This window comes from Poecilia formosa, unplaced genomic scaffold (assembly GCF_000485575.1).
Source record: "Poecilia formosa unplaced genomic scaffold, Poecilia_formosa-5.1.2 Scaffold88, whole genome shotgun sequence".
Taxonomy (NCBI): domain Eukaryota; kingdom Metazoa; phylum Chordata; class Actinopteri; order Cyprinodontiformes; family Poeciliidae; genus Poecilia; species Poecilia formosa.
In genome coordinates, this window is record NW_006800027.1 from 517,187 (window position 1) to 541,141 (window position 23,955).

Sequence of the window (23,955 nt, forward strand, 5' to 3'; positions counted from 1 at the left end):
AGTAAACTCATCGGAGCTTGTTGGGATTCTCTTCAAAGAAGAAGGACTTTCTGCCTCAAGATTATTTTATTGATCAGAGGATTACCAAGCGAGGTATGTTACAAGTTTTCCTTGTGTAGTTTGTTATAGGAGCTGATTAAACCCACTGCTGATGCTATATTCCGTTGTGTGAATATAAGCTTTTTTACCCAGCCCCGTCTCCTCAATAAAATCTCAACTGACTGCTGCAGGCAAATCACGAGGTGTTTTATGGAGGTGGTGTACCTACAGTTAACATCTTTGTCAGTGTGCTGAAATTGAGCTCTGTAAATAACACATTTTAGTTACACTCTTTTAGTTCTCTCATACTTTTATTGGTAAGTCCCACAATTAAGCTTTTTGTATAGACTTTATTTATTTATTTATTTTAATAACTGTACAAAAACATGACTTGGGTTAATTTCAGCTGAAGTAATGTTTGGAGCGTCAGAAACTCAATGTCGCTGTGAAGCATTCAGCAGACCTGTTGATGTCCTGATAGTTGCTTAGCTGACAACCCTCAGTTTTTCTTATGCTTTTGTTTCTCTCAGCCCTCTTGTTGTTTTTCAAATCCTCATCCAGACTCATCAAAATTTATTGTATGTTTTTTTTATTTTTTTTATTTTATATTTGTGTTTATTATTTGTTTTTTGTCAATAAAATACACAAAGCCACACATTTAGTATAAAGTATATCTTGCCAGATCACTTTCATAAGAAGTGGAGGCCATCATACAGACCCTGTAATTGCTATTGACTGAGTGCTTTCAGCAGTACGTTATCAGCCTGCAGAGCACTGACTGACTGAAGCACTCTTAACCGCAGTAGTGCAGTGATATCGAGTTAGCCGTGCTGCCTGGACTCTTTTGAGTAAATAATGAAAAGAGCCTTTTACTTGAATCCTCTTGAAGTCTCCTCCTTTTGGCATTTCACTGCTATTGTAGGTTGTGAGGGTTGTATAAACTGTGCAATGGAAGATGTGTGCACCTGTTTTATCTCTGCCGTCTGCAGAGCTCTAGGTCAGGGCTTGATAAGCAATCTGCCCTCATATGTTTTAGTTTTCCTTCTCCTCACCTGCATGACTCCAACTCCCTTTTTCTCTTATTTTGTGCTTTCCTGTTGCCTCAAACTTTCTCCTGCATTGCCTACACACAGATATTTTTACAGAACCCCCACAGCTCTACTTTTTGTAGTCCTTCTCGGTTTCTGTTTGTTCTCTTCTTGTTTGTCTGTCCGTGCATCTTGGACTCTATGCCCTCCCCCACCCCCCTCCATCCAGTCCTGAGGTAATCTGAGGGATCTGTCTGCGGACGTGAAGCCGCTCACTGCACCGCTCTGCTCTCCACTGTGTTGAAACACTGATAAGAAGCATTGCTTGGCAACGCTCCCCGAAGCCTGCATCTTTCAAATCAACAGATGTTCCTTCGCACACAAACACACACGCACAAACCCCGCTCAAGTTTTATGGATGCACGGCTTCAAAGTGCTCATCTCCTACGAAATTTCAGCAGAGCCAAGCATCGCTCTATCTGGAACATCTTTCACTTTCATTTTGATGTTCTGAAGCAGGCTATATTGGTTTGCCATTCATTTCTACTTTAATGGAATATAGTCAGTTTAGGGTATCATGGAAACCACATACAAAAGTTGTAGAAGGCTGTGACATTGCATACAACAAAACATCAAACTCTTAATGCGTGGCGTAGAAGCCACTCAAGATGAAAATAGTGATAGTCTCCAACTTTAATGTAGCAAAAAGTTTGATACTGATTTATCAAGTCAGAATGAGGTCAAAAGTAAGTTGCTTGGAGACTAGTTGTCTCCAAGCAACTGGAGGCAGTTGTGACAAAAATGTGTTTTTTGTCACAAGTAGATTGCTACTTGTGTCAAAAATTGTACTTCTGTTAGATGATGTAATTAGATGATGTAATTTGTACTCCTGTTCTGACTGGCATTGCTTCTCTTTTGTGCCTGAGTGTAAGTAAGCTTGAATTCAAGCATTGCTGTAGTTAATAAAAATTGATGGAAGTCTAATTTTTCAACACAATCACTCTGTTTTTACTTAGAAAAATACATTAATCTATAAACATTATCTGTCATACCCTTCATATCTACACATTTATGTCTGAATGTTTCATTCAAGGAATGACATGTTTGTTTTCTCTTTAAGTTAATGCCACAGACGTGGTGGTTAAAAAGAAAGTCTGAATTGTTGTTTAAGTGGCTCAGACAGAGGGGGAAAAAAAGCTGCAGTTGTATGTAATTTTTTTAACTAAAAACTCAGGTGGAAACTTTGGAGAGAGTTTCTTGATTTATTTCTTGAAGCAGCCTGATGATATTAAGAGACATTTTACACTGACAAAGGACACACAAGAAACAAAAACTATAACAAAACAATAAATTTTCTTATCAATTTATCCGATTTTATTTTATTATTGTATTATGCTCACAAATTACCATACATAGTGTAGTGCCTTTACATTTTGAAGAGGTTTGGCTCCAAAAGTGGATCTAAAAAGGTATTTTTTGCTTGGAAAAACAATAGATTGTGATTTATTTATTTTTCATGTCTGAACCATAGTTGCACTTCTAAATTTCAGTTTAGTTTCTTTGTTGGAGCATCATTTAATTTCAAACAGGAGTTGACTCAAAATCAGCGTTCTGTTTAAAAGAAATGTAAAAAAAAAAAGAAGTTTTTTTTAATTTTACATTTCTTTTAAACAGAAAGCTGATTTTGACATTTATTTTTTATTTTTTTATACAGCTCCTTTAGTTTTAGTGTGAAATTAGTTTGATATCAGCAGATGTGTTTCGACGTTGAGTCCTTGTGATTATTCCCTGTCTGTTTCCTTACAAACATTCAGAGGCATACATATACAAGGAGTCCAAGTTTAGGGTGACACTGTGCCAAGACAACACCACAGGATTTACTCTGCATGTCCTCTTTGCCCTGTGGCCCGTGCTCAATCAAACCTGATGACTGGCTGTTTGTGGGTATAAAAAGAAATCCCATTTTAGGTTTCATGCTACGCACCAGTTTGTAAAAATATATTTTTTTTTTCCTTCATCATGCCTGATGCAGCTGCGTTTGACTGTTTACAACACACACAGTGGAGCTGTTTGCAGATCTCGTGCATGTATGTGTAGCAGTAATAATTTTAACCAAATGGTTCCGGTTTAAGGGTAACAGCATGTCGCGAAAATATCCTGCTCATTTTAACCTGAGTAGATGTCAGTAAGGCAGAGCTGCTTTCCTTTTTATTGTGAATCTCTCACCCCTGAAGCAACAGATTGTGACTTTATCCTGGCACTATGGCTGCAGCTTTTTTAACTCCCAAGTCCCTAAATTCTCTCAGGTCATGTTCCCTCATCTCCCATTCATTCAGGATTAGCTTTGTGTGGGTAGCGCCATCCTAAAGCATTGATTCCCCTTTTTTTTTTTTTTTTTTTTTTTTTTTTTTTTTTTTTTTTTTTTTTTTTTTTTTTACAACATTGAATTGAATCCCATTATTTTCTCCTGTTCCCACTCTGTCTTTTTGTTTTGGAGATTAGCCTTGGAAGTCATTGCCGTCATTTTGAGATTTAGGTTCTTACTTTGAAAGGCTGTGATGTCGATGTTAGATGTGAGCCCCCACAGATGGCCCTAAAGCATCAGAGAGAAGCACTGTATGATGATATTTTTGCAGCTTGTGTCACAGTTAGCGAGCCTTATTGATGTAAAGCCACTAATGTCACATGGACTGTGACCCGCTTACTTTCAGGTGGTTAACCTGCTTACACTTTTCAGTCCTCTCTGCTTCTTACTGTAAGCAAAGAGCATGCCGAGTCAGTGTTTGGCAGGGATGTATACACATTGGCCTCCATGTGATGGTAAACAGAGTGGGGATAGCTTACAGATTAGCGGTCTTCAGTGTTGACAAAAGGGACAGCAGAAGGGGAGCTGAGAGCGGAAACAGAGCCGGCCACACACACAAAGCCTTGAAGTTGCACGACGGTTCTGTCTCTCTAAACAGACAGGAGTTGACGGAAGAGACTTCAGCCACAAAACTGGGCTTTGATGTGCTTTCCACATTGTTTATGGCAAACTCACTGCCAGGGATAGATTCTGGTCGTTTTAGGGCTTTGTTAGGAGAGGCTTAGGAGAAAGAGAGGTCTGAATGTTTTTCTGTTTGCCTTTTCAGATTGAAAACCCCAGGTATTTGAGAGAGAAGCCCAGCCCCCTGTCACCAGTAAGTTGTCAGGGGTCCTTTGTTGTTTATTTGATGCTTGGGGAAAAAAAAAGTTGTCTTTGAGCTCTTCTATCTTCTCATCACCTTGATGTTCTCCCTTTTGTCTCTGTAGATTTTAAAGTCAACCATTGAGACAAATAGCACCTTTGCCACTGATCATGGTCTACAAAGCAAAGAGGTACGCCGCTGAATATAGTTAAACCTGAAAAATGCCCAACCCAACTTTTTCTTGTTTTGTCACATTATGACCTCAAACTGCACTGCTTTGATTTTGTGTTATATGCAAGTAAAAAAAAAAAAAAGAAATATTGCTTTCAAAATATTTTACGAACTTATTTCTAAAAAGTGTGATATGCATTTGTATTCAGCCTCCTTTACTCTGGCACCCCTAATTAAAATCCAATTACCTTCAGAAGTCAACTAATTAATAAATGGAGTTCACCTGTGTCTAAATTAATCTCTGAATAAAAACAGCTTTTCTATGCAGACCTCGGAGGTTTGTTTAAAGAACATTAGTGAACAAACAGCATCATGAAGACAAAGGAACTTAGCAGACTGGTGAATAAGAAAGTTGTGGAGAAATTTAAAGTAGAGTTAAAATATAAAAATATAGCCCAAGGTTTAGACGTCTCACAGAGAACGTGGCAAAACTGCAAACCAACCAAGAATTAGCTCTCCATCTAAAAATCTGCTTCAATAATCTGCACTTTATGAAAGAGTGGCAAAGAGAAGGTCATTGCTGCCCAAATAAATTCTATTTGGCAGAAGGTTTGCAAAAAAATTAAAACTGGGGTGTGGAGGTCCGCTTTCCAGGACAACAACCCCAAGCATAGATGTATTCATGTGTTAAAGGCACTGGGTCACACTGGAAAATCAAATGAGAATAAGACCTTAAAATAGATGTTCTCAGACTGTCTTCAGCCAATCTGACTGTTTTTGTCGAATTTTCCAAAGAAGAATAGGCAAAACATTTCCCTTTTTTAGATGTGCAAATCTGGTAGAGCCATACCCCGAAACACTGTTAGCTGTAATTGCTGCAGAGTTCTACAAAGTGTTGACTGAAGGGTGAATACAAATACATTATACATGGTTTTCCTTTTAATTCACAATTTTGCCCCTCTAACAAAGTACATTTAGCATTTTTCTTTTAATATGTCTGTCATCCATTTGTGACATTTGTTGAAAGTTGGTGAGTTGTTTTTTCTTTAATGTCTGTTGCGTAATAGTTTTTTTTTTGTTGTTTTTTTGTTTTTGTTACTTGTTTTTTTATTGTGTTGCCTTTGATTGATATCTTAGAAGCGAGGGTTACTTTAGGCCTTATTAGGAAGGCCTAAAGTTGATAGCAATTTAGCTGATAGCTGGAATCGGTTTTCAGAGCAGTGGTTACAGTATTGCATAGCCCAGAGTGTTTTCCGTGACCAAATAAACTTGAATGAATGAAAAGTTTGTGGTAGAGATGTGATGAAATATAGTAAGGCGCTGTACATTTCATCCCATTGCCTTTTTCTATGTAGCATGCTTTATATTTATGATTATATGAAAATAAGAATATCACATCGAGAAGTCAAACCCAACCCTGCCTGCTATAAAGGTGTAAGACACCCCAGTCATTTATAAACACCCATCTACATGGCTTATACCGGTGGAATGGCCAATTCCCTAAGAAGACAGAAATATCGCCAGCTTCCTCTGATGACTCTCTTTCTTTCCGTATGTGGATTTGAGCAGAAAATCCTATTCTGAAAGGATGCTTTGAAGTCCCATCTGACCCTCCCCAACTCTCCCAAACCTCCAGTCATTCCTTCTACCAAGCACCGTAAAACGCAGCGTTAAATATAAAACTGAGCATGACTCGTATGTAACCGTTCTGGCTTTTAGTGGCTGCCGCAGTCGCTTTGACTGCTTTGACGGATGCAGGTGCAGGGAGGGGTTCGTGGATACGTAGACACACAGGACATTGTTAAGAGGTGTCCATTACATCCCAGAGCATTGTTCACGGTTTGTGCTTTAACCTAGAACAGCAAGGAATGATGTCTGTACACTGATGCAGCTTAGCCACTGGAAAACCAAAAAAAATTAGAGCAACAACTTCTGCTGTTTGATTGTATCTTAGACTGCCTGAGTGGCTCAATATGGATGAATGTAATGGGAATGTTTACCTTACACTGATTGCATGCAGCACTTGTGGGTTTACACCTGTGTAATGTAATTCTATCCAGTATTTCAACCCTTTTGCAAATTGGCTGTGAAGCTTATGAACTGCTTTGATGCCCTTTATAAAGGTTTTGGGTCAACTGAATGAGGCTTTGAGTGAGTGGTGTCCAAAGTTTTTCCATGAGGCCCAAAATTATAAAGTAAACAGCACTTAACTTCTGGTAACTTTTTGATTTTATCTTCTCATTAATAACTTATGTGTATTTAAATTACTTTGTAATAACCAAACCTCCCCCAGCCTTGACCTTAAACAGGTACAGGTTGGGAAGGTGTGCAGACAAAAGTGAGCTTGTTAATTTTGCTGGCTGTTTTGCATTTAGTCTGACAGCAAAGGTTATGTTCGGCAGTTCTTGGAAAAATTTAGGTGAGCGTTTGGCCCGAACCCGTAAACAAACTCGGGCCATGGTTTGTTTTTCCATCGACCCGTTACCAGTGTGGAGTAGGGTGATGCGGTACTGATGCAAATTAGCTACGTCTCCTTTTCACACTTTCATCCTGTTTGCCGAAACCAATAGTAAAAACATGTGAATGTCCGAAATAAAGACAGTTGTGTTAATCAACCATGAGATGAGAGATTTACTCTGTAAACAAGAAGTATTCAAATACAAACGTTACCATTTTACAACTTCAGAAACTACTTTTTAAAGCACAAAGTGGTTTCATTATGACAACAGCTGGTATATTTAGCAAAAAACAAAACAGAAATCACAATTTTCTCAGAAATGTATAGGGGTTTTTTTCTCTCTTTTACTGCTCTGGCGACTTGTTCCTGCCTTTCCTGTGGCACATCATAGATTATTTTGTGTCACTAACATTGCAACAAGCAACGCTTTTTTTTTTTTTTTGACTGTAAAAATCTCATTCTAAAAAAATACAAAAATTGATTACTGACCAGATTTGTTCCATAACAGAATTATGTTTTGGGGCTTTGAATAAAATCCTTGAGAGCCGCAAATGGTACACGGACTGCACTTTGGACACCCCTGCTTTAAGGTTTCAAAAGAGCTAAAATATGGGACTGGTGCGATAAAGCCTTCAATACAAGCAGACCATCTTTTTCACGTAGACACTGGTGTCTCACGTCTATTGATGCAAAATGCAACCAAAATTTCAAGCTTTTCCAAAGAGCTAAAGAAAAACATCAGGATGAACACACTGGAAACGGGAGGGAACGAGGCAGAAACGGGGCAGACCTTTTCCCTTTGATGTTAAGATTTGTGATGTTTACGCTTAAGAGATTTTGTTTCTCTTTTAATGTTTTTACCCCTTGCAGAGATTGTATTCATCAACTTAAATCAGTGCCTTTTAGGGGAAGATTGGGAACAGAGGAAGTTGTGTGCATGGTGGTATGGAGGTATTTTGAGGTGACTTACCCCTCTGCCTATTTGTACCTGCATTTCACACTCACACATTGCCATGTACTCCCTTTTTGTCCCCATGTCATAACCATAAACAAACAATTTCAAATCTTTTTTTTTTTTTTTTACATCATTGTGTTTCAGTTTATTCATCTTGTCTATTCATTGTTAAATTGATAAACTATGGTGATAATAGCACTTCTCCAGTCTCCTACTTACTTTATCTTACTTTTTGTCTGCACCTCTGTTGAATGTGGGTCAGTCACTTTAAAGGGGGTGAATGTTTATGCAAGCATTTAATTTATGTTAAACATTATGTCATTATTTTGCGGAAATCCGATTTTCACTTTGACATTAAAGATGTTTTTTTTTTTAGATTTTGTCAGGAATGCCAAACGTTGATTTGTAAAAAGCAATAGAAGGGTAAAACATCGAAGGAGGTGAAGACTACTGGAAAAACAGAACAACATGATGCCACTTTCTACTGATGTGCCTAACCTTTTAGGTTGGGAGATGTTTGACACATTTATTTATTTATTTTTTGTAACGTCTGCATCAGATTGTGGTCAGTGCCCACAGCATGAGCAAGGAGCTTTAGCTGCTAGATACGAACAGCTTGATCCAATAAAATAAGAGCACTAAAACACCTTCAGTGTTGACACAGCTTGGCTGCTGTTTATGCCCTTTAGAGGGAGTCTGTGTGTGCAAGACATGCCTTGAGGTAGAGCATTTCCCCGTAAGCTTCCCTTACACATATGTGACAGCTTATAGGTGAGTTGTGGAGGATGTATTGCAGGAGCGCCAAAGTCCCATTAATCCTACAGCACACTCTGAAAGTGCTTAGTGTTAAGAGGGCCGGGCCTTTATTTGGAAATTCAATTAAACTGTGACTGATGAGTCAGTTTTAGCTCGGCGCAGGCCTAAGGCTAGAGATTACAGGAGATACTGACAGAATGATTAAATCACACAGCCTTTCTTTTAGACTTTCTGTGTGCATGCCATCTTGAAGCTTTTCCCTCGGCACCTGACCTCAGGGAAAGTTGGCAGCAGCCTGGTAGATGTGTGTCAAGCAGTCATGGTCTAATGGTCGCAAGCCCCCAACTGGGGATCAGACCCCTTTGCTTTCTGATGCCATAATGATGCAGTCTCTCTAATCTAAGGGTCCTCTGGGATGAAGCTTGAGTTCTGAGCCTGTGATTTAGAGGGCCATGGCCTGTCTTATCTGATCGCTTTTGAAAGCTAAAAAAGGGTAACCTTGTGAGTCTCAGTAGTTTTAGCGGGGACTAGATCTGCAGCTGGCTTTCAAGATCATGCTTGAGGCATGGAGCCATGAGGGATTTACTATTTCATAATAATAAAGTTACTATTTCAAACATATCTCCTCTGTTCTTGTTATCTTAGTACTTTGTGGGTTTAGAGAATTTGAATGGAAGTCTCTCGGCCTCATACGCGCATTCTTGTTTTTGTTCAGAATGCTTCTTGTCAAAAACTATGCCAGATCAAATTTTAGCCACAATCTTTGTCCAGCCTTTTTACTTGGTCAGAAAGGTATAACATAACAGCTAGAAATTGGTCTGTAGCTGTTCCTACGTATTTTTCATGTTGTCAATTCATGCTTTTCACAACCCAGTTTCTAGAGTTCAGTCCATTTCTAGATGGGTCAAGCTTTTAATATGGAATTGGATGGATGGATGGATGGATGGATGGATGGATGGATGGATGGATGGATGGATGAAAGAATAATGATTGAATGAGCAATAGATAAATAAAAGAAAACTGGAGGAATGCTTACAGATGGATGACATTTTTGTCTATTTTTATGGGTTAGGGAAAAAAAAAGCCTGGAAAGAAACATTTGGCTATCCATAGAAATACTTCAACCAGATTCCTTACTTTTTATAGAAAAGGCCTTGTGAGGCGTAAGCAGCAGACGATTTTGTGAATGTATTCCCTCTTTAGAAATAAAGGCCTTGACCCCCCCCACCCCACCACTGACACCCCCATGGCATTCTGATATCGAACGGAAAAAGAATCCGATTCCGTCTTTTCCGCTCGCAGTCCCGCTCTCAGATCCCCCCCCCCCATCCACCCCTTCTTCTTCTCTCCCTAGCTCTCATCCTCTCAAAAGCAAAGTGTCAAAAAACATGGCATCTTACAGCGCTCGCTCCAACTCAGAAGAAGAGAAAAGGGAAGGAGCTGTACCACCCAGTCGGGGCTGATTGAAGACATCTCAGAAGCCTTAGGTGTACGACATTCCTCCTCCTCCTCCCTTCACCGACGCTTTTATAAACAAGTTTCAAACACCACTGATCTAGTTTGACAAACTTTCTCCAAAGAGCATTTGAAGAGAGGATAAGAAAGTGACACCCCCACATGAGCCTTTTTTTTTTTTTTTTTCATTTCTTGAGACAAAAACCCATTTCCAGCCAGTTAAATGATCCAGCGATCATTCACAAAAATAGTCAAGTTTTCTTTTTTTTGTTCAGGCACCGTTAGAATCAGGTCTCTGCCTTACATTGTGCTTTTCAGTCAACACCTTCACTCCCTCTCTCTCTCTCTCTCTCTCTCTCTCTCCCTCCCTCTCCCCCCTCCTTCTGCTCCTCTGTCTTTCTCTCACTTCTTTTTGACTTCTTCGTTTCTACTCTGACAAGTCTCCTGTGGTCCTCTCAATTGCACAAGAAATAGCATTAAATCAAGAAAAAAAGATGGAGAAGAAAGAACAGAATACTTAAACGAGCTCTGTCAAGGATGCAGTTTGAATGTAGCTCAAGAGCTATAATGAGGAGCGGCATCCAGAAGGCAATTTCTGCATTTTAGTTGGACTTTTATTTTTAAAGGGGCGCTAAACGAGAAGGGAATTGCTGACTTCAGAGTGAAAACCTGAGCTCTTTGGTTTTGTTCCACTGTTTCAGTCCTGAAGCTTGGCTACATTTAGTTGTGTGCTGTTGATGTCTTCATTGTGTTCTGTCATTATTTACACACATAAACAATACTGCAGTTAAATCACGTTGTTTTCTTTTGATATTTATCTTAGAGACAAGGTCTAATGAGCTTTCCCTGTGCCAAGTGACATTTTGGGAATTTTTCAGCTTAATGGTTTTGATGACTAGAACAAACAAGGTTTAGCCTCGGGATGTTTTTAACCACTGACTCGCTCACACACACACACACACACACACACACACACACACGCTCACGCATGCGCACACATGCACACACACTCCCGAGCACATTTTCAAAGGAGCAACATTGTCACCCTGCTGCAGGTTTGATTAACGTACCAGAAGATACACAGACTATACATGAGTGGTGACATCAAAGCAAACAGCCAGACAGTTTTTCTGTCAAAGGTTTCCTTTGTGCCGTGTGTTTGTGCAGAGAAACATCCTCTAATTAAAGACAGCAGCTTAAAAAAAAAACAAAAAAAAACGAGGAAACTAAGATTTTCACTGATCAAATAAAAGTATATAAGTTAGTGAGGTAACAGTTTATTATAGAAGGATAATGTTGAACATGATACAAATGGTAGAAAAAGATGTAATGTAAATGTTTACAAGCCTTCTCTTTAAGGTCATTTATTTTGTAGGTGAACAGTCTGCTGAGTTATGGAGTGTTCCATTTGTAAACACAAATGGCTTTTACTTTTCTTTGATTTCTTTTGACACTGCTTGTCTTTATTCATAAGTAGCTGGACAGGAAGTGGAGTCAATAAAGGGGAAAACATGCAGTAAATGTCTCTAAAGCCCAGAAATCAAACCCAGGATATTTGCATCTAAGACTGTAGCCTCATCATATTGTGAGCCTCTTTTTCTTCAAATGGGCATACAAGTGGGGGTGGCAGAGGTTTTCTGTCATTCCCAAACGCTGACAAATCGACTGGGCCATAAATCGGCCGGCCGATAAATCGGTGCACCCCTAAATTTTAGATAAGAATGGATAAAGAAAATGAAGTATGGACAATTACTTGTATTTCCAGAATAAATTCTCTCTTTAGTTTCATAAAAGTTTCATCTGTATATGTACATCTTTATCAGGTATACTGTAATGACAGGAACACCTGACAAATGTCCATCTCTTCAAGATGGACAACCAGTGGATTTTCTAACTGTAGCAGTTAACCTAGCTTATTATCGTTAGTAATTCAAGAACATGTTCTGTTGTTGATTTATGTCACTGTGTGTGTGACTGGTTTAACACAAATTCAAGTTGTCAGAAGTGCATAAAACTGTTTTATTATTGCCACAGCTGTAAGTATGTTTTATGTGCAAAGCTTGAAACCTGGAAATTCTGACTTACGGGTGTAAAACGCAGTGCAGCATGAGTTTGATGTAACAGCATCCTCAGCTCATTATTTTTATTGCAAAAGACTGCCCTTCATGCTTCAAATAGAGGTGTTGATCTTGGACGGGTTTTTTTTGTTTTTTTTTTATTATTATTTAAATTTGGCAAAATTTCACTCCGTGGCCCCCTGACCACAGCCCTCAACAAAGAAAATTAACAACCTTTAAATTAACACAATACGATCACTTAGATATGCTTTGTTTTATTGGTTAATACATGTTTTCTTCTCTGACACAAGTTTTTATGAAGTTTATAAAGTTCAAAGATTATGGGGTACTTTTTCAAGTCAGTCTTTCCCAAGTTGGATTCATGTAGTGTACAGCGAAGGCCCTCAGGACATCCCTGAGGTAGATATTAATGATTAAATCCTATTTATTTACCATGAATAAATGATATGAGAAAAAAGGCTCTTAGTTAGTGATTTATGATTGGTTTGTAGGGTATAAGTAGTCTTAAATCAAGGTTCTCCCTTAGCTCTTGAAGGTATGGTCTAAAATTTCTCAACACAATGTTGAAGCTGATCCCTTCTTAAAATGGTGCATTTGAGTAAAAAAACGGTCATCAGTGTGACTGCTATGCTAATATTACGCAGCCATTTTGTGCTAGTAAGTTTCAGACGCACAACTTCCTAATTACACTTTTCTTTTTCTCTTTTGTGTTTTGCTTACGTTCTCTTTAGAGACGCACATGCACAAAATTTAAAGTATTCATAAATGTTTTTGGAATGATTTCCACAATTTTAATGGGAATTGTTTCCATGTTTGAAAGATGGTTCACGATAATTGTATGTTTTTTTGGCCTCTCTCATAACGTCTGCAAAAACAAACCAGTGCCAGAGAACAGATCAATTTGCAGTCGTTTTCACGTTCAGTTTCTGGAAACTACAGCTAAATTATAGAGTAGCAGACGTGGTGCGATGAGAGTGTTGTTTTTCTTTTGCATGACACGATGTTTCATCTGTTCTCAGACTGAGATGAAGATCAAACTGTTGGAGGCCAAGCACCAGGAGGAGAAACTGAAGATGCAGCAGAGGCATGATGCAGATGTTGAGAAGGCAAGAATGGAAAAACACGAGCTCACGACCAACTAACTTTACTGCTGTTCATGTCACCAGTTTTATTTTAATATTTAACTTGTATTTTCTTTTTTTGAAATGAAAGGTTTTGCTTTCAATATTAAATGAAGGAACATTGAATTTGATATAGTTTATATTTCCCCACAGCTTTAGTGTTTATTAAATCAAGTCATAATCTGCAAGGTAATTTTGTAACGGAGGAAACTCAGAACCTTAGTTTCTGTTTAGGAATCTGAACATGACAGGCAAATCTTCTGTGCAACCATTTAATCTGCGGTTGCCAACATAAAGCCATTAGGAAGCAAGTGAAAAGTAAAGGAATGCTTCTCTGTTCATCTCACTGGTTTCATCTCTTCAAAGCTTCTTGTCAGATGCTGAAAGCAGCACTAAAGCTGGTTTATTTAACTGTAAGTGCTGTCATTTAGGCTGCAGCTCAAGCACCTGGAATCAGTCTCGTCCTTACATGACTTTCCTTTGCTGCCATTGATTCTTTTAAGGAGACAGTTCGCCATTCACTTAAGACGATACGATTTTTCACATGGCACCGCACTCTGTGTTGATTAAGTAATAACCTTTTAAGTCCAATAGAAAGTGAGGAGTACTCATTTTTATTAGTGGTTATTTTTTCAATATTTAAACGATTGCTGCTAGAAATGCACTGATCGAAATTTTACGGCTCCGTGTGTAAAGTCTTATTTTGATTTTTGGATTTTATACTATTCCTTTTTGAGAATCATAACTCAAGATGAACAGCACAATTTTTTTCTAATCTCTTCTGTGGAAGTGGCCATTAATTATGCATAATATGGGGAGATGAGACATCACTCTGTGTGTATTTAGCAGTTAAAAAAGTTTCCATAACTTATATTTGTGACTGGTGCAGCCAGTAATCCGAAGACAGCGGTCGCCAAGTGTGTTTCATAGAAAATATGGAATCTCGCCCTACCTGAGATTTTCCAAGGCCTGCCAACATTTCCAAACAGATTATGTTGGATTAGAGAAAAAGGCTGAATGAATAAAAAGTATAACATTTATTTATATTTTATTTTTTTTGGCACCAGCTCACGTTACTGGTCTATTGTTGATCAAACCACTTATTGAAATAAAGTTTGCTTAGTGATTGCCTCAGCTCTGGCTCGTTTTAAACCTGCTCTCTTCGGAACAGTTTTGAGCATAAACAATGCAAAAAGCATAATGTAATACACACTCAGAAACATTTCTTGTTTATCCTAAATCATATATCTCTGCATATATCACAAGCCTTACTTGAGCAGTGCTGAAGAACCAAGATGCTCTCAAATGGACAAACGTTTGCAAACCAATTGGCAAAGGAAGGGGGCCAGTGGATAGAAAAAACTGAGCCTTTGCAGCATTTATGAAGCTACAGTCAGCATGTGGCTGTGGCAGTAGCTTCGAGGGAACGGTTAGCCGCTCTGCTAGCAGCTAGAGGCCGACTGTGGGGCAGCAACGTCGGTTCACAAACAGAAATTGAGATGGCGTCTCTTTTTGGGGGAATCTGAGTTTCAAAGACTCCTTGTGCAGATTATTAAATATGCCTCCTTTGGTAGCCATCCAGAAGAGTTGCACTTGACTCATTCTGCGGAACAACAAGTGATAAAATGGAGCAGGAAGATATTAACAAAAAAGCAAAGAACGGGGAATGCTATACTACCAAGTCAGAAAAGTTCAAAGGCAGAGGTCTGGAAGTCTTTTAAACTGGTAGCAGTTTAAAATAATATGTCAAGTTTATTTCAGGCTCAGGCCTCTAATTAAAGTTCATTAGTTGGGTTGAATTGGGCTCGGACACACCGTCTATGGGTTTGGGTTGAGTTAGATTTTTTTTTTTTTAGGTTTGAGCTCAGCTCTCATCATAATATTGTGGCAGATCATTGTAGTTCAGTTGGTAATCCTAATTTAGTTCTCTTCTTCTGCTGTTCTCTGTCCTCTCTTTAATTCGTTGGATTCTCTTTGAATTAGGATGTCTTCGAAAGACCTCAAAAAAGGGATAATAATGCACTCTGCCTCAACCTGACCCTGTGCCTCTGCCTTCTGTTCTACACCCTGAAAAGAAAAACAAAAATCTCTTGGGGTGGTGAAATGGAAAAAAATTGGCTAGCCCTAAATGTTGGGTGAACTTTGCTCCAGGCGCCCAATCGTCCTTTCATCTCCTCCATCCCATTCACACCGGGATGATGACAGGCTTAGCTAATAAGGAGCGTCACGGGCTTCTAGAGTCAGACAAAAATAACATCTCCTATGTTTTTCTGCCATTCCCAGCAAGAGAAGCATGCTTTTGGATTGGATCTGTGCTGTTAAAAAGTCATTTTGCTATTCCATAGTTCCCAAAGACTTGGATTCCCAGCCTAAATTATTGCACAAGTTAAGGAAAAGCCTTTCTTTCTCTCTGTCTTTGCATATCTACGCAGATGCAATGCAACTGAGCATAAGTGCTTGGAAAGCTTTCTGCTTTATTTCCGTTACTGGAGCTGCAGCTCGTCATTGCCTGATTTAACTAATGACACCCAGATGGCAGCAGCAAGCAGATGCACTTACCTCATCACCTCGGTGCAGGTGGTTCATTCAGCTGCTATTTTACTCAGTTTGTCTTTGGTCTCCTAAGGAATTGAAATGTATACAGCACTTTCCGATTATACAGTTCATATCCAGATGTATGCTCTTAAAAGTGGCTCAGTTTCAAATAATAATAATAAAAATATTCTATAGTTTAGGGCATTTCTGTATTTTTATTTATTGATTGCCAAGAATACAAACACAATCTCTTTACTTGTGTGTCTGATCTTAAAGTTTTAAGATACTTTGGTTCACTTCTCTATGTGCACTCATTGTCAAAAACTTAAATTTGCTTTGTGGACCTATTAGATGGCATCCCAACTCTTGTCAGTATTTGGTTGGGTTTACATCCTGTGTTTGCATCAATCTTTAGTGCCTCTTCCTTCTGTCTATAAAAGACATGCATTTATGGATTTAGAAACTCTTTTCCAGTGATTCATGACTTCGTAGATGGCTAAACAAGATGGAAAATGTTGATTTGAGCAGTTGCGAATCTCTCTTGTATGTTGCTATGTTTTGCCACTGACATACTGAATATTCTGTTTAAGGATTATAATTATCATTATTTCTTAGTTTTGCATTGCAAAGATGTCAATTAATGTGTCTTAACTTCTACAAGATTTAACATTCTTAAATATGGCCATGACATAGAATACAGAAAAAAAAAAAAAAAAACAAAAAAAAACACACTTTCATGCTAGCAGTATCTGCATGGCGCTGAAAACAGTCCTTTTCTTCTCACACTCTTTAGATTCTGGACCGAAAAAATCTGGAGATTGAAGAGATAAAGAGTGTGTACAGAGTTAAGCAGAAGGAATCTGAGGAGATGAACCGCAAGCTTGAAAAGAAAGGTGAGAGGTGACATGATTGCAGGGCTAACTGGAAAGATGTTTACAGTTGTGTCTCTGAACACTCAGAGTAAAAAGCCTAGAAAGGTGCTATCCCACAGGAGATCATGCTGGTGCAGAGTGATGTCCTCCAGCTGTGCTGCTCAGTCTGCGCAGTTTAAGCAAATCATTTTTGCCTTTTTCCTTCTTCTTACTTTTGTTTCCTTTGTGTTTTCTGCTAACTAAAAACATTTGATTTAATTTCATATACCTACACAATCAATCCCTTCAGGTAGATTTCTGTTTACATCCTTGATTTCTCTCCCTCTCCTCCCCCCACAGCCTTAAAGGAAAGGCCTGATTCCCTTTTTTGTGTGCTTGTGTCCAAACTCTCCCACAGTTCAAAGTGTTCTGCGTGAATCCCAGATCATCTGTGAGAGCAAAGAGAAGCAGATAGCGGAGCTGAAGAAGCTCTCCGATCAGAGTGCTGACTCTATAAAAAACGAGTGGGAGAAGAAGGTGGGATACTCTGCAGTCCTGCGCTGCGTAAGCCGCCTCAAGCCAGAGGGAAACTATGGGTTAGCGGGAGACCTCTCTGCAAGGAGCCAGGCTGTACTGGTTGAGAAAACAGATTCATTTCTTTCCGATTATCTTCCTTTGGGCTTTCAGCGAAGGCTTAGAGGTCCAGTCAGAGTGTTGATTCACTAATTTCTTTGGAGTTTCTGACTGTCTTTAAATATGCAGAAGGTTAAGAATGATTAGAAATCAGACTTTTTGGTAATCTTCCAGCAGTGTTATACAAATTGCTTACATCTGAGCCTTTCCATCTGAAGTATTTACAATTTATTTTATACCCTTAAGCTTTTCACATTTTGTAATCTAAAGGGATTGTATGTGATAGAACAACACAAATATTTGTGAAGTAGGAGATTAAGAGTCTGAATATAAATCCATTCTATACTTACAACACTTTAATTGGCCTCTCAGTTCATAATGGTATTCTACTTTGTTGGTTTGCAATGCAAGGTATAAAAACACAGTGTGTGATGTATCATGACTCATACCAAGTAGGTTCAAGGCTAGATCAAAGTTTTTTCCCCTAAAAATGATCAACTTAACTTTAGTTAGTCAGCAAATTGTTGTGGGAGTTGCTACTGTGTTGTAGCAGATGTTTGTCTCTTGAACGTATTGTAGTTGTTAAAGAAACCAGCCTTTTTACCTTTTCAAAGCTTAAAATTCATGACACTTTTCACTGATAAAGATCCAAATTTTATATACCGTATTTTTCGGACTATGAGCCGCTACTTTTTTTTTCCTATGCTTTGAACCATTAGGCTTATAGCCTGGTGCGGCTTTTCTGTGGATTTTTCTTCAACCACCAGGGGGCTCTTTAGCAGAAAGTGAATTATTGAAAGTCAAAATTGGAAATCAAAGAAGAAAGTGCAACTTTTCATTTAGAACAAGCACATGCTAGAAGCAGGCACGGCGGAGAAATTTCTTCAAACTCATATGATGCAACTTTTAAGTTGAAGGCCATCGATCTGGCAGGAGAGAAATAGAGCCGCTGCACATAAACTCAGCGTTGGAGACGGAGGGCTGTGTCCTTAATAAATCCAACAGATGCTGCGTCCTTATGGAAAATCGATACTAGCAGCTTATAGCCCTGTGCGGCTTATATATGTACGTTAACTTTTTTCTTCTTTTTTCCCCCCACCCCCAAAAAAAAATTGAAGTGCAGCTTATAGCATGGTGCGCTATATAGTCCGGAAAATATATAATCCCTAGAGCTCTCTTGCTGTTTTTTTTCAATACTGCAGCAAATACTTATACAATTTGAACATTAGCCCATGTGATGTGGCACTATATGGCACAGAATTAAATAAAATTAAATGTGTTCATTATTAGAGGAAAAACGGTGCCAGTTTCAGGAAACTTTCACAGAAACTTTGCAGTCCCTCCACGGTGGGAACAAACGGTTCCTTATTGTCTCCCTTGGATAAGTTATGTCTGCAGGGGCAACTGATCTAAACTCAGTGCCAATAAAATAGATCAGTGTCTAATCTGTAGCTGTTCTCTGCCTTTTCAGCTACATGCAACTGTAGCAGAGATGGAGCAGGAGAAGTTTGAAATGCAGAGGAAACACACCGAAAACATCCAGGAGCTGCTGGACGACACCAACCGTAGGCTGGCTAAGATGGAGTCCGAGCACCACACTCGTTCTCAGGCCACTGTACGTATTATTAAAGACATGTGGAAGTAGCTCAATGAGACGATAGAATATTATAAGGTTTTAAAAGTAAGAACTATGTGCTGTGCATTGAGGCATCCGTGTCCTAATTTTGCCTCTTTGGTCACATTCGGCTCTTTAAGACCATAAAAATAATATCAGACAGAGACAATTTCTATGAGTACATATAAAAATAACTTTCAAACGATGACTAATTTATAAAGGGGGCAAAGTTTTCTGAAGCAGCTTCTCACTGCAGGCCAACTTTGTCGGTTTATTTGTTAATCAACCTGCAGGAATTTGAAGGCTGCAATATGCAAACAGCGGGTCAATAAGTGGCATAGGAATTTCACCACAGAGCATGCATGCAATGTGTTTTCTTGTATTCTTGATCACATTCAAATGGCCTAAGGCAACTTTAAATCAGCAACGTTACATTAAATTTAACCAGTAGATGAGATGAATTACTATAGTTCATCTCTCCTGCTCTTCTGGAGGTTATATTTGTTCTTTTCTTATTAAAAATAGCTCTTTGTTTTGTTTGTTTTTTGTTTGTTTTTTTGGTTAAACAGAGGTAATGCTGCACCTGAAATTATATAGAAAACCTCCAAAGGAGGTACTTGAATAAAATAACTATTACCGAGGTATGTGTTTTCTTTATATTAGCTTAGTACTGCAGAGATCATGAAGTCGACTACAATAATCCATCGACATTATTTTTAGCTGACACAATAATCATGAATGTGTGTTTTTTAAAGCTATAGTTCTCAGACTAAATATCCCAACTTCTACTGGAACAGGACGAGGATTTAGTATTAGTAGTTAAATCCCGGGCTTTGCTTAGCTCTACATGTACACATCAGTCACAAATCTAATAATAAAACATCCAGCTTCTCCATTCCAAGCCTCGAATGAAAGGAGGCATCCTTTAACATCTGGGTGGGAGTGACTGCAATATTGCATGTCTGTCATCTCTTTAAACGTCTTTGATCTTAGTCCATATTAAATCTTACTCAGTGCTAAGATCGTCCTCAAAGATGTGCGCACTCACATTCACACACACCTTCCAAAGCTGCTGGGTCTTTGATGTTATAAAAAAGACGGTGGTGTCAAATGGGATTGTGCACATTTTATTAGCAGGGCTCATCAACACAGGAAGACGGTTAATTGAGCTGCTGTTAGAAAGCATTTTGTAGCGCTTTTGCATGTTATATAGGTTTAATGTTATCAACATTCTGGCATTTCTTTACATATCAGCCATGCACATGCATCGCTTCTGGCCTTAATCTATCAACAGGCCGACATTTCAGAGGCATCAAACACTAGATGGAGCCCATGGTAAGGCACTTTTTTTAATAATTAAGGACAGACAAGATCCAAGAGAATAAAAAGAGCTCTTTGTCACTGAAAATTAGTTGCCTTCCTGCCATCTGGTCGGCTTGATCTTCAGCCATAGTGAGGATGGTATTATTGAAGTGGACTTTGACTTGCCGCAGCCCCTCATAGGGGCAGATTTTAGCGTCCGGGACAATTAGGCGTCTGGTGGCCATTTAGATGTCTCCGAGAGGGAACGGTTTTGTGGTTGAAACTTCAAACCCGCTGTGATTCTCAGACGTAATGACTAATGATGACCAAAGCAGTCGATATCAATCTAACTCTCAAGATGCACAGTTTTCTAAACACAGCGCCTTGCGGGATTATTCATACTCCTTGGAGTTTTTCATATTTTATCACATTGCAACCACAGGCCTTCGGTGTGGATTTGAAGTCACAGATCATCAGGAAATATGGTGAAGTGGAAGGAAAACGTTGTATGGTTTTCAGCATGTTTTACTACCGGTAATAAAAAAGCCACATTTCTATTGCGACGCCAATGAAGCAATACTTTGTGCCAACTGCATAAAATATTCTGTTCAGCACATTTAGAGACTGATATTTTTGCACATTATTCTTGAGGGGTGTGCAGGGCGATGTGCTCTGTTCGTTTCCCCACACAAATAACATTTTGCATGTAGGACAAACAGATCTGTGTTTCTGGGGGGGGGTTTATAACATCATCCTTCATATGTTTGCTGTGTCACCTACTTACCTTGCGGCTAATTGCAAACAGAACTTTTTATGACTTTCTTTCAATATTGGCTTTATTCTTGCTCCACAAGGTCAGATTTATGCAGTGCAAGAATCTGTTGAGAGGACAACTATTGCTTATGCACTAACAAAGTGGGAAAACCTTGTGAACTGCTGGTAGAAAAGTTGTTCACATATGGGAAACAGCAAACATAAAAGAAGAGGCTCCGGTCAAATGTGACCAAAATTAATTAATAGGCAGAAAACAAACACTGCATGTCATTTTGAATACAGCATTCCCATAGTGCAACACGGTGATACCTGGCTCATGCTGTGAGGAGTACTTCAGGGAAACTTGGGCAGAGCTTCACCTTCTAATGGGACAAAACATATCAAAACTCCAGCCAGATCTGTAGCGGAGTGAGTTAGACAAAAGCATATTCAGCTTTTAGAATGACCCAGTCAAAGCCCAGACCTAAATCTAATTTAGAATATGTGGCATATATGGCAAGACGTCAAAAGGATTGTTTACAGATATGTTCTGTCCAATCTGACTGACCTTGAGGAGAGAGAATTAAAAAATTAAAAAGTTTGTAGATGTACAAAACGAGTTGAGACATATTCCAAAAAACTTGAGCCTGTAACTGCAGCGACACATGGGTCTACAAAGCATTCTGAGGGGACCTACATACAGAGACATTCCACACTTACTTTTCTTATACTTTACAAACAAAACGCCCCCCAAAAAATGAATTGAAGTTGTAAATTGTGGCTGCAAATTGTAAAACATAAAAAGGTTCTAGATGTATGAATGCAGCACCTAATATAATAAGCTGAATAAAACTTTGCAGGCTTGTTGTGCTGGTCGACTCTGACCATATAAAGCAATGCTTTTCTCTTTGCTAGATTCACTGCAGGCTTTCTGTGCCTCTTCCTTTAAGCAGAATTCATTCTGAACGTCTGTAATTACAGCTAATTCCTCCGTCAGAAATCAACTCTGTGCAGTAGTTTCACACCTGCTGTTGTTCTTCAGTGCTCTGCGGTCCTTTGGTTTGTTTCTCCTACTTGGACACTGGAGTTTGATCCACATTATACATTCATGCACACAGCCTGGTAAACCTCCGGAGATGACTGTTGATGCAGGCTGCCTTCCAGTTGTTGGCCTCAGTTCTGATACAAAAACTGCGAGGGTATGTCCATCACTATAAATGACTTTTTCTGCTGAAACTTCAAAGACCGCATCACTAAATCTGTGAAAGGCAGCGGGAGCGATTGAAGCAGCTTACACGGCCCGCACTTCACACCAAGTAATTCTTCTTCTAAAACACCCAATTACTGGACTTAATTTGCTCTCGCCGAGTGTGTCCAGGTGCGCCCGGTCAAGCCTCGGTGTGCAGACGTGCCTTCCTCTCATCTACTGCCAGGGAGCTAAGTGTCAGCACGCGGCCAAAAGCACAACACAGGCCCCTTGTTCCTCTTTTTAACACCCCTCCGCACTGACACAAAGAAAAGAATCTCTGTCACCAGCCTCCGAGGGGCACTGCCGATCCCTCCTCCTGTCATCGCCGGCCCCTGTCAGCGCGTAGATCAGCTAGCACGCTCCATCTCTTATCCGCGCCCCATCATCGCCTTTATCAGCCAGGCTCAGGCCGCATTCCATGCTGTTACATACCTGCGTGTAGAGACACACGTGCAAGCTGAAGGACAGTAGTTCTTTTTATTGGAAACGTCTGCGTAAGACCGACTTTATTCAAATCCTAGTCAAGACTGGAAACAAACCCTTAATGTATGAGTAACTTAATTCATGATATTAATCACTTTTTCAGGGTTCCGTCTTTAGAATGGAAGAGTTCAGATTGCTGTGTCCGACTTCAGGAGCGTGCTGATCGTCTTTGTTGACATTATCTCATGCTGCCACCCTTGTTGGCTAAAGTGTTGTTTGACTTGACTCGATTTTCTTGCATGTTTTTGTGGACCAGGAAAAAATAATGCATGAGATGGAGCTGCGCGTGAAGCAACAGTCGGTGGAGTTGGAGAAGGCCAACGACTTGCGCAGGAAGGTGACGCAGGAGAAGGCCCGGCTGGAGATCCACATCGCGTCCCTTGGTGTCGAATTGCAAGAGACAAACAAACGGTATTTTGCAACATCATGCCAAAATTCTGTGCATTTTATTGGGATTTTTAAGACGTGTAAAATTGTTGAAAATCTCATTTGTAGTCAGCCCCTTTTGAGTAAACACTTGTGAATGCAAATAACCATGACCTGTAGAACCACCTGCTATTGGTTTTAAACATCTAGAATCGAGAGGCTGACATTTTTGCACGTTCTTCTTTCCAACGTTTCTCAAGCTCGATCGGATTGGCAGGGGAGCATCCGTGCGGCAGTTTTTAGATTTTTCACAGACTCTCGTTTGGATTTTGGCGTTTACTTGGACTAGGACATTCTAACACATGACCATTACATTGTTGCTCTGGCTGTATGTTTATGTCTGGTAACATTTTCCTTTCACTTCACAGTCATGCACAACTTTGTGTTTTTCTGACATGTAAAATCACGATAAAACAAAGCAGTATGGATAAACTCATGGCACTGCGGCGGCAGTTACTAATGGCTTTAAAGAGGCTTTTTAGAACAGTATTAATAAAATATTCTATTTGAAAGTCTTCTTCAGTCATATTCAGATTTTCTCAGGGAGAATGCAATCCAGTGGGTTGCTAATGACTCATCTCGCTGTTTAGTTTCACTCTTTGAAAAGGAGCAGATTTGACATTTCAGAAAATAACTCGCCAAGGTTGTTTTAACCAAGCTTTTGAATGTGTGCAGGATGATGATGCTGCAGAAGGAGAAAGAACAGCAGAGTGAGCAACACAATGAGAAAGTGATGAATCTCCTGGCCAAACACGAGACAGACATGAGCCACCTACATCAGGAACACGCTCTGTCTGCCGCTAAGGTTTATATTCCCGCAGCATGTCCTCTCTATAAATGTAGGGCTCACTGATCATTGTCATAAAAAACAAAGAACATG

The 23,955-nt window shown here is 39.3% G+C and overlaps 1 protein-coding gene across 3 annotated transcripts in view; it reads left to right on the forward strand.

Moving 5' to 3' along the window:
- cep112 (centrosomal protein 112) overlaps positions 1 to 23,955 on the forward strand; it is a 113,396-nt gene that overhangs the window by 13,311 nt on the left and 76,130 nt on the right. For 2 of the 3 annotated variants that reach the window (XM_007557342.2, XM_016674015.1), the window contains exons 7-14: positions 4,199 to 4,246; positions 4,359 to 4,424; positions 13,127 to 13,213; positions 16,557 to 16,656; positions 17,033 to 17,151; positions 18,719 to 18,862; positions 22,906 to 23,060; positions 23,751 to 23,880. In XM_007557342.2, coding sequence (XP_007557404.1) covers positions 4,199 to 4,246; positions 4,359 to 4,424; positions 13,127 to 13,213; positions 16,557 to 16,656; positions 17,033 to 17,151; positions 18,719 to 18,862; positions 22,906 to 23,060; positions 23,751 to 23,880 — 849 coding nt within the window. The remainder of the gene's footprint in view (positions 1 to 4,198; positions 4,247 to 4,358; positions 4,425 to 13,126; positions 13,214 to 16,556; positions 16,657 to 17,032; positions 17,152 to 18,718; positions 18,863 to 22,905; positions 23,061 to 23,750; positions 23,881 to 23,955) is intronic. The other variant, XM_016674016.1, reaches the window with a different exon arrangement.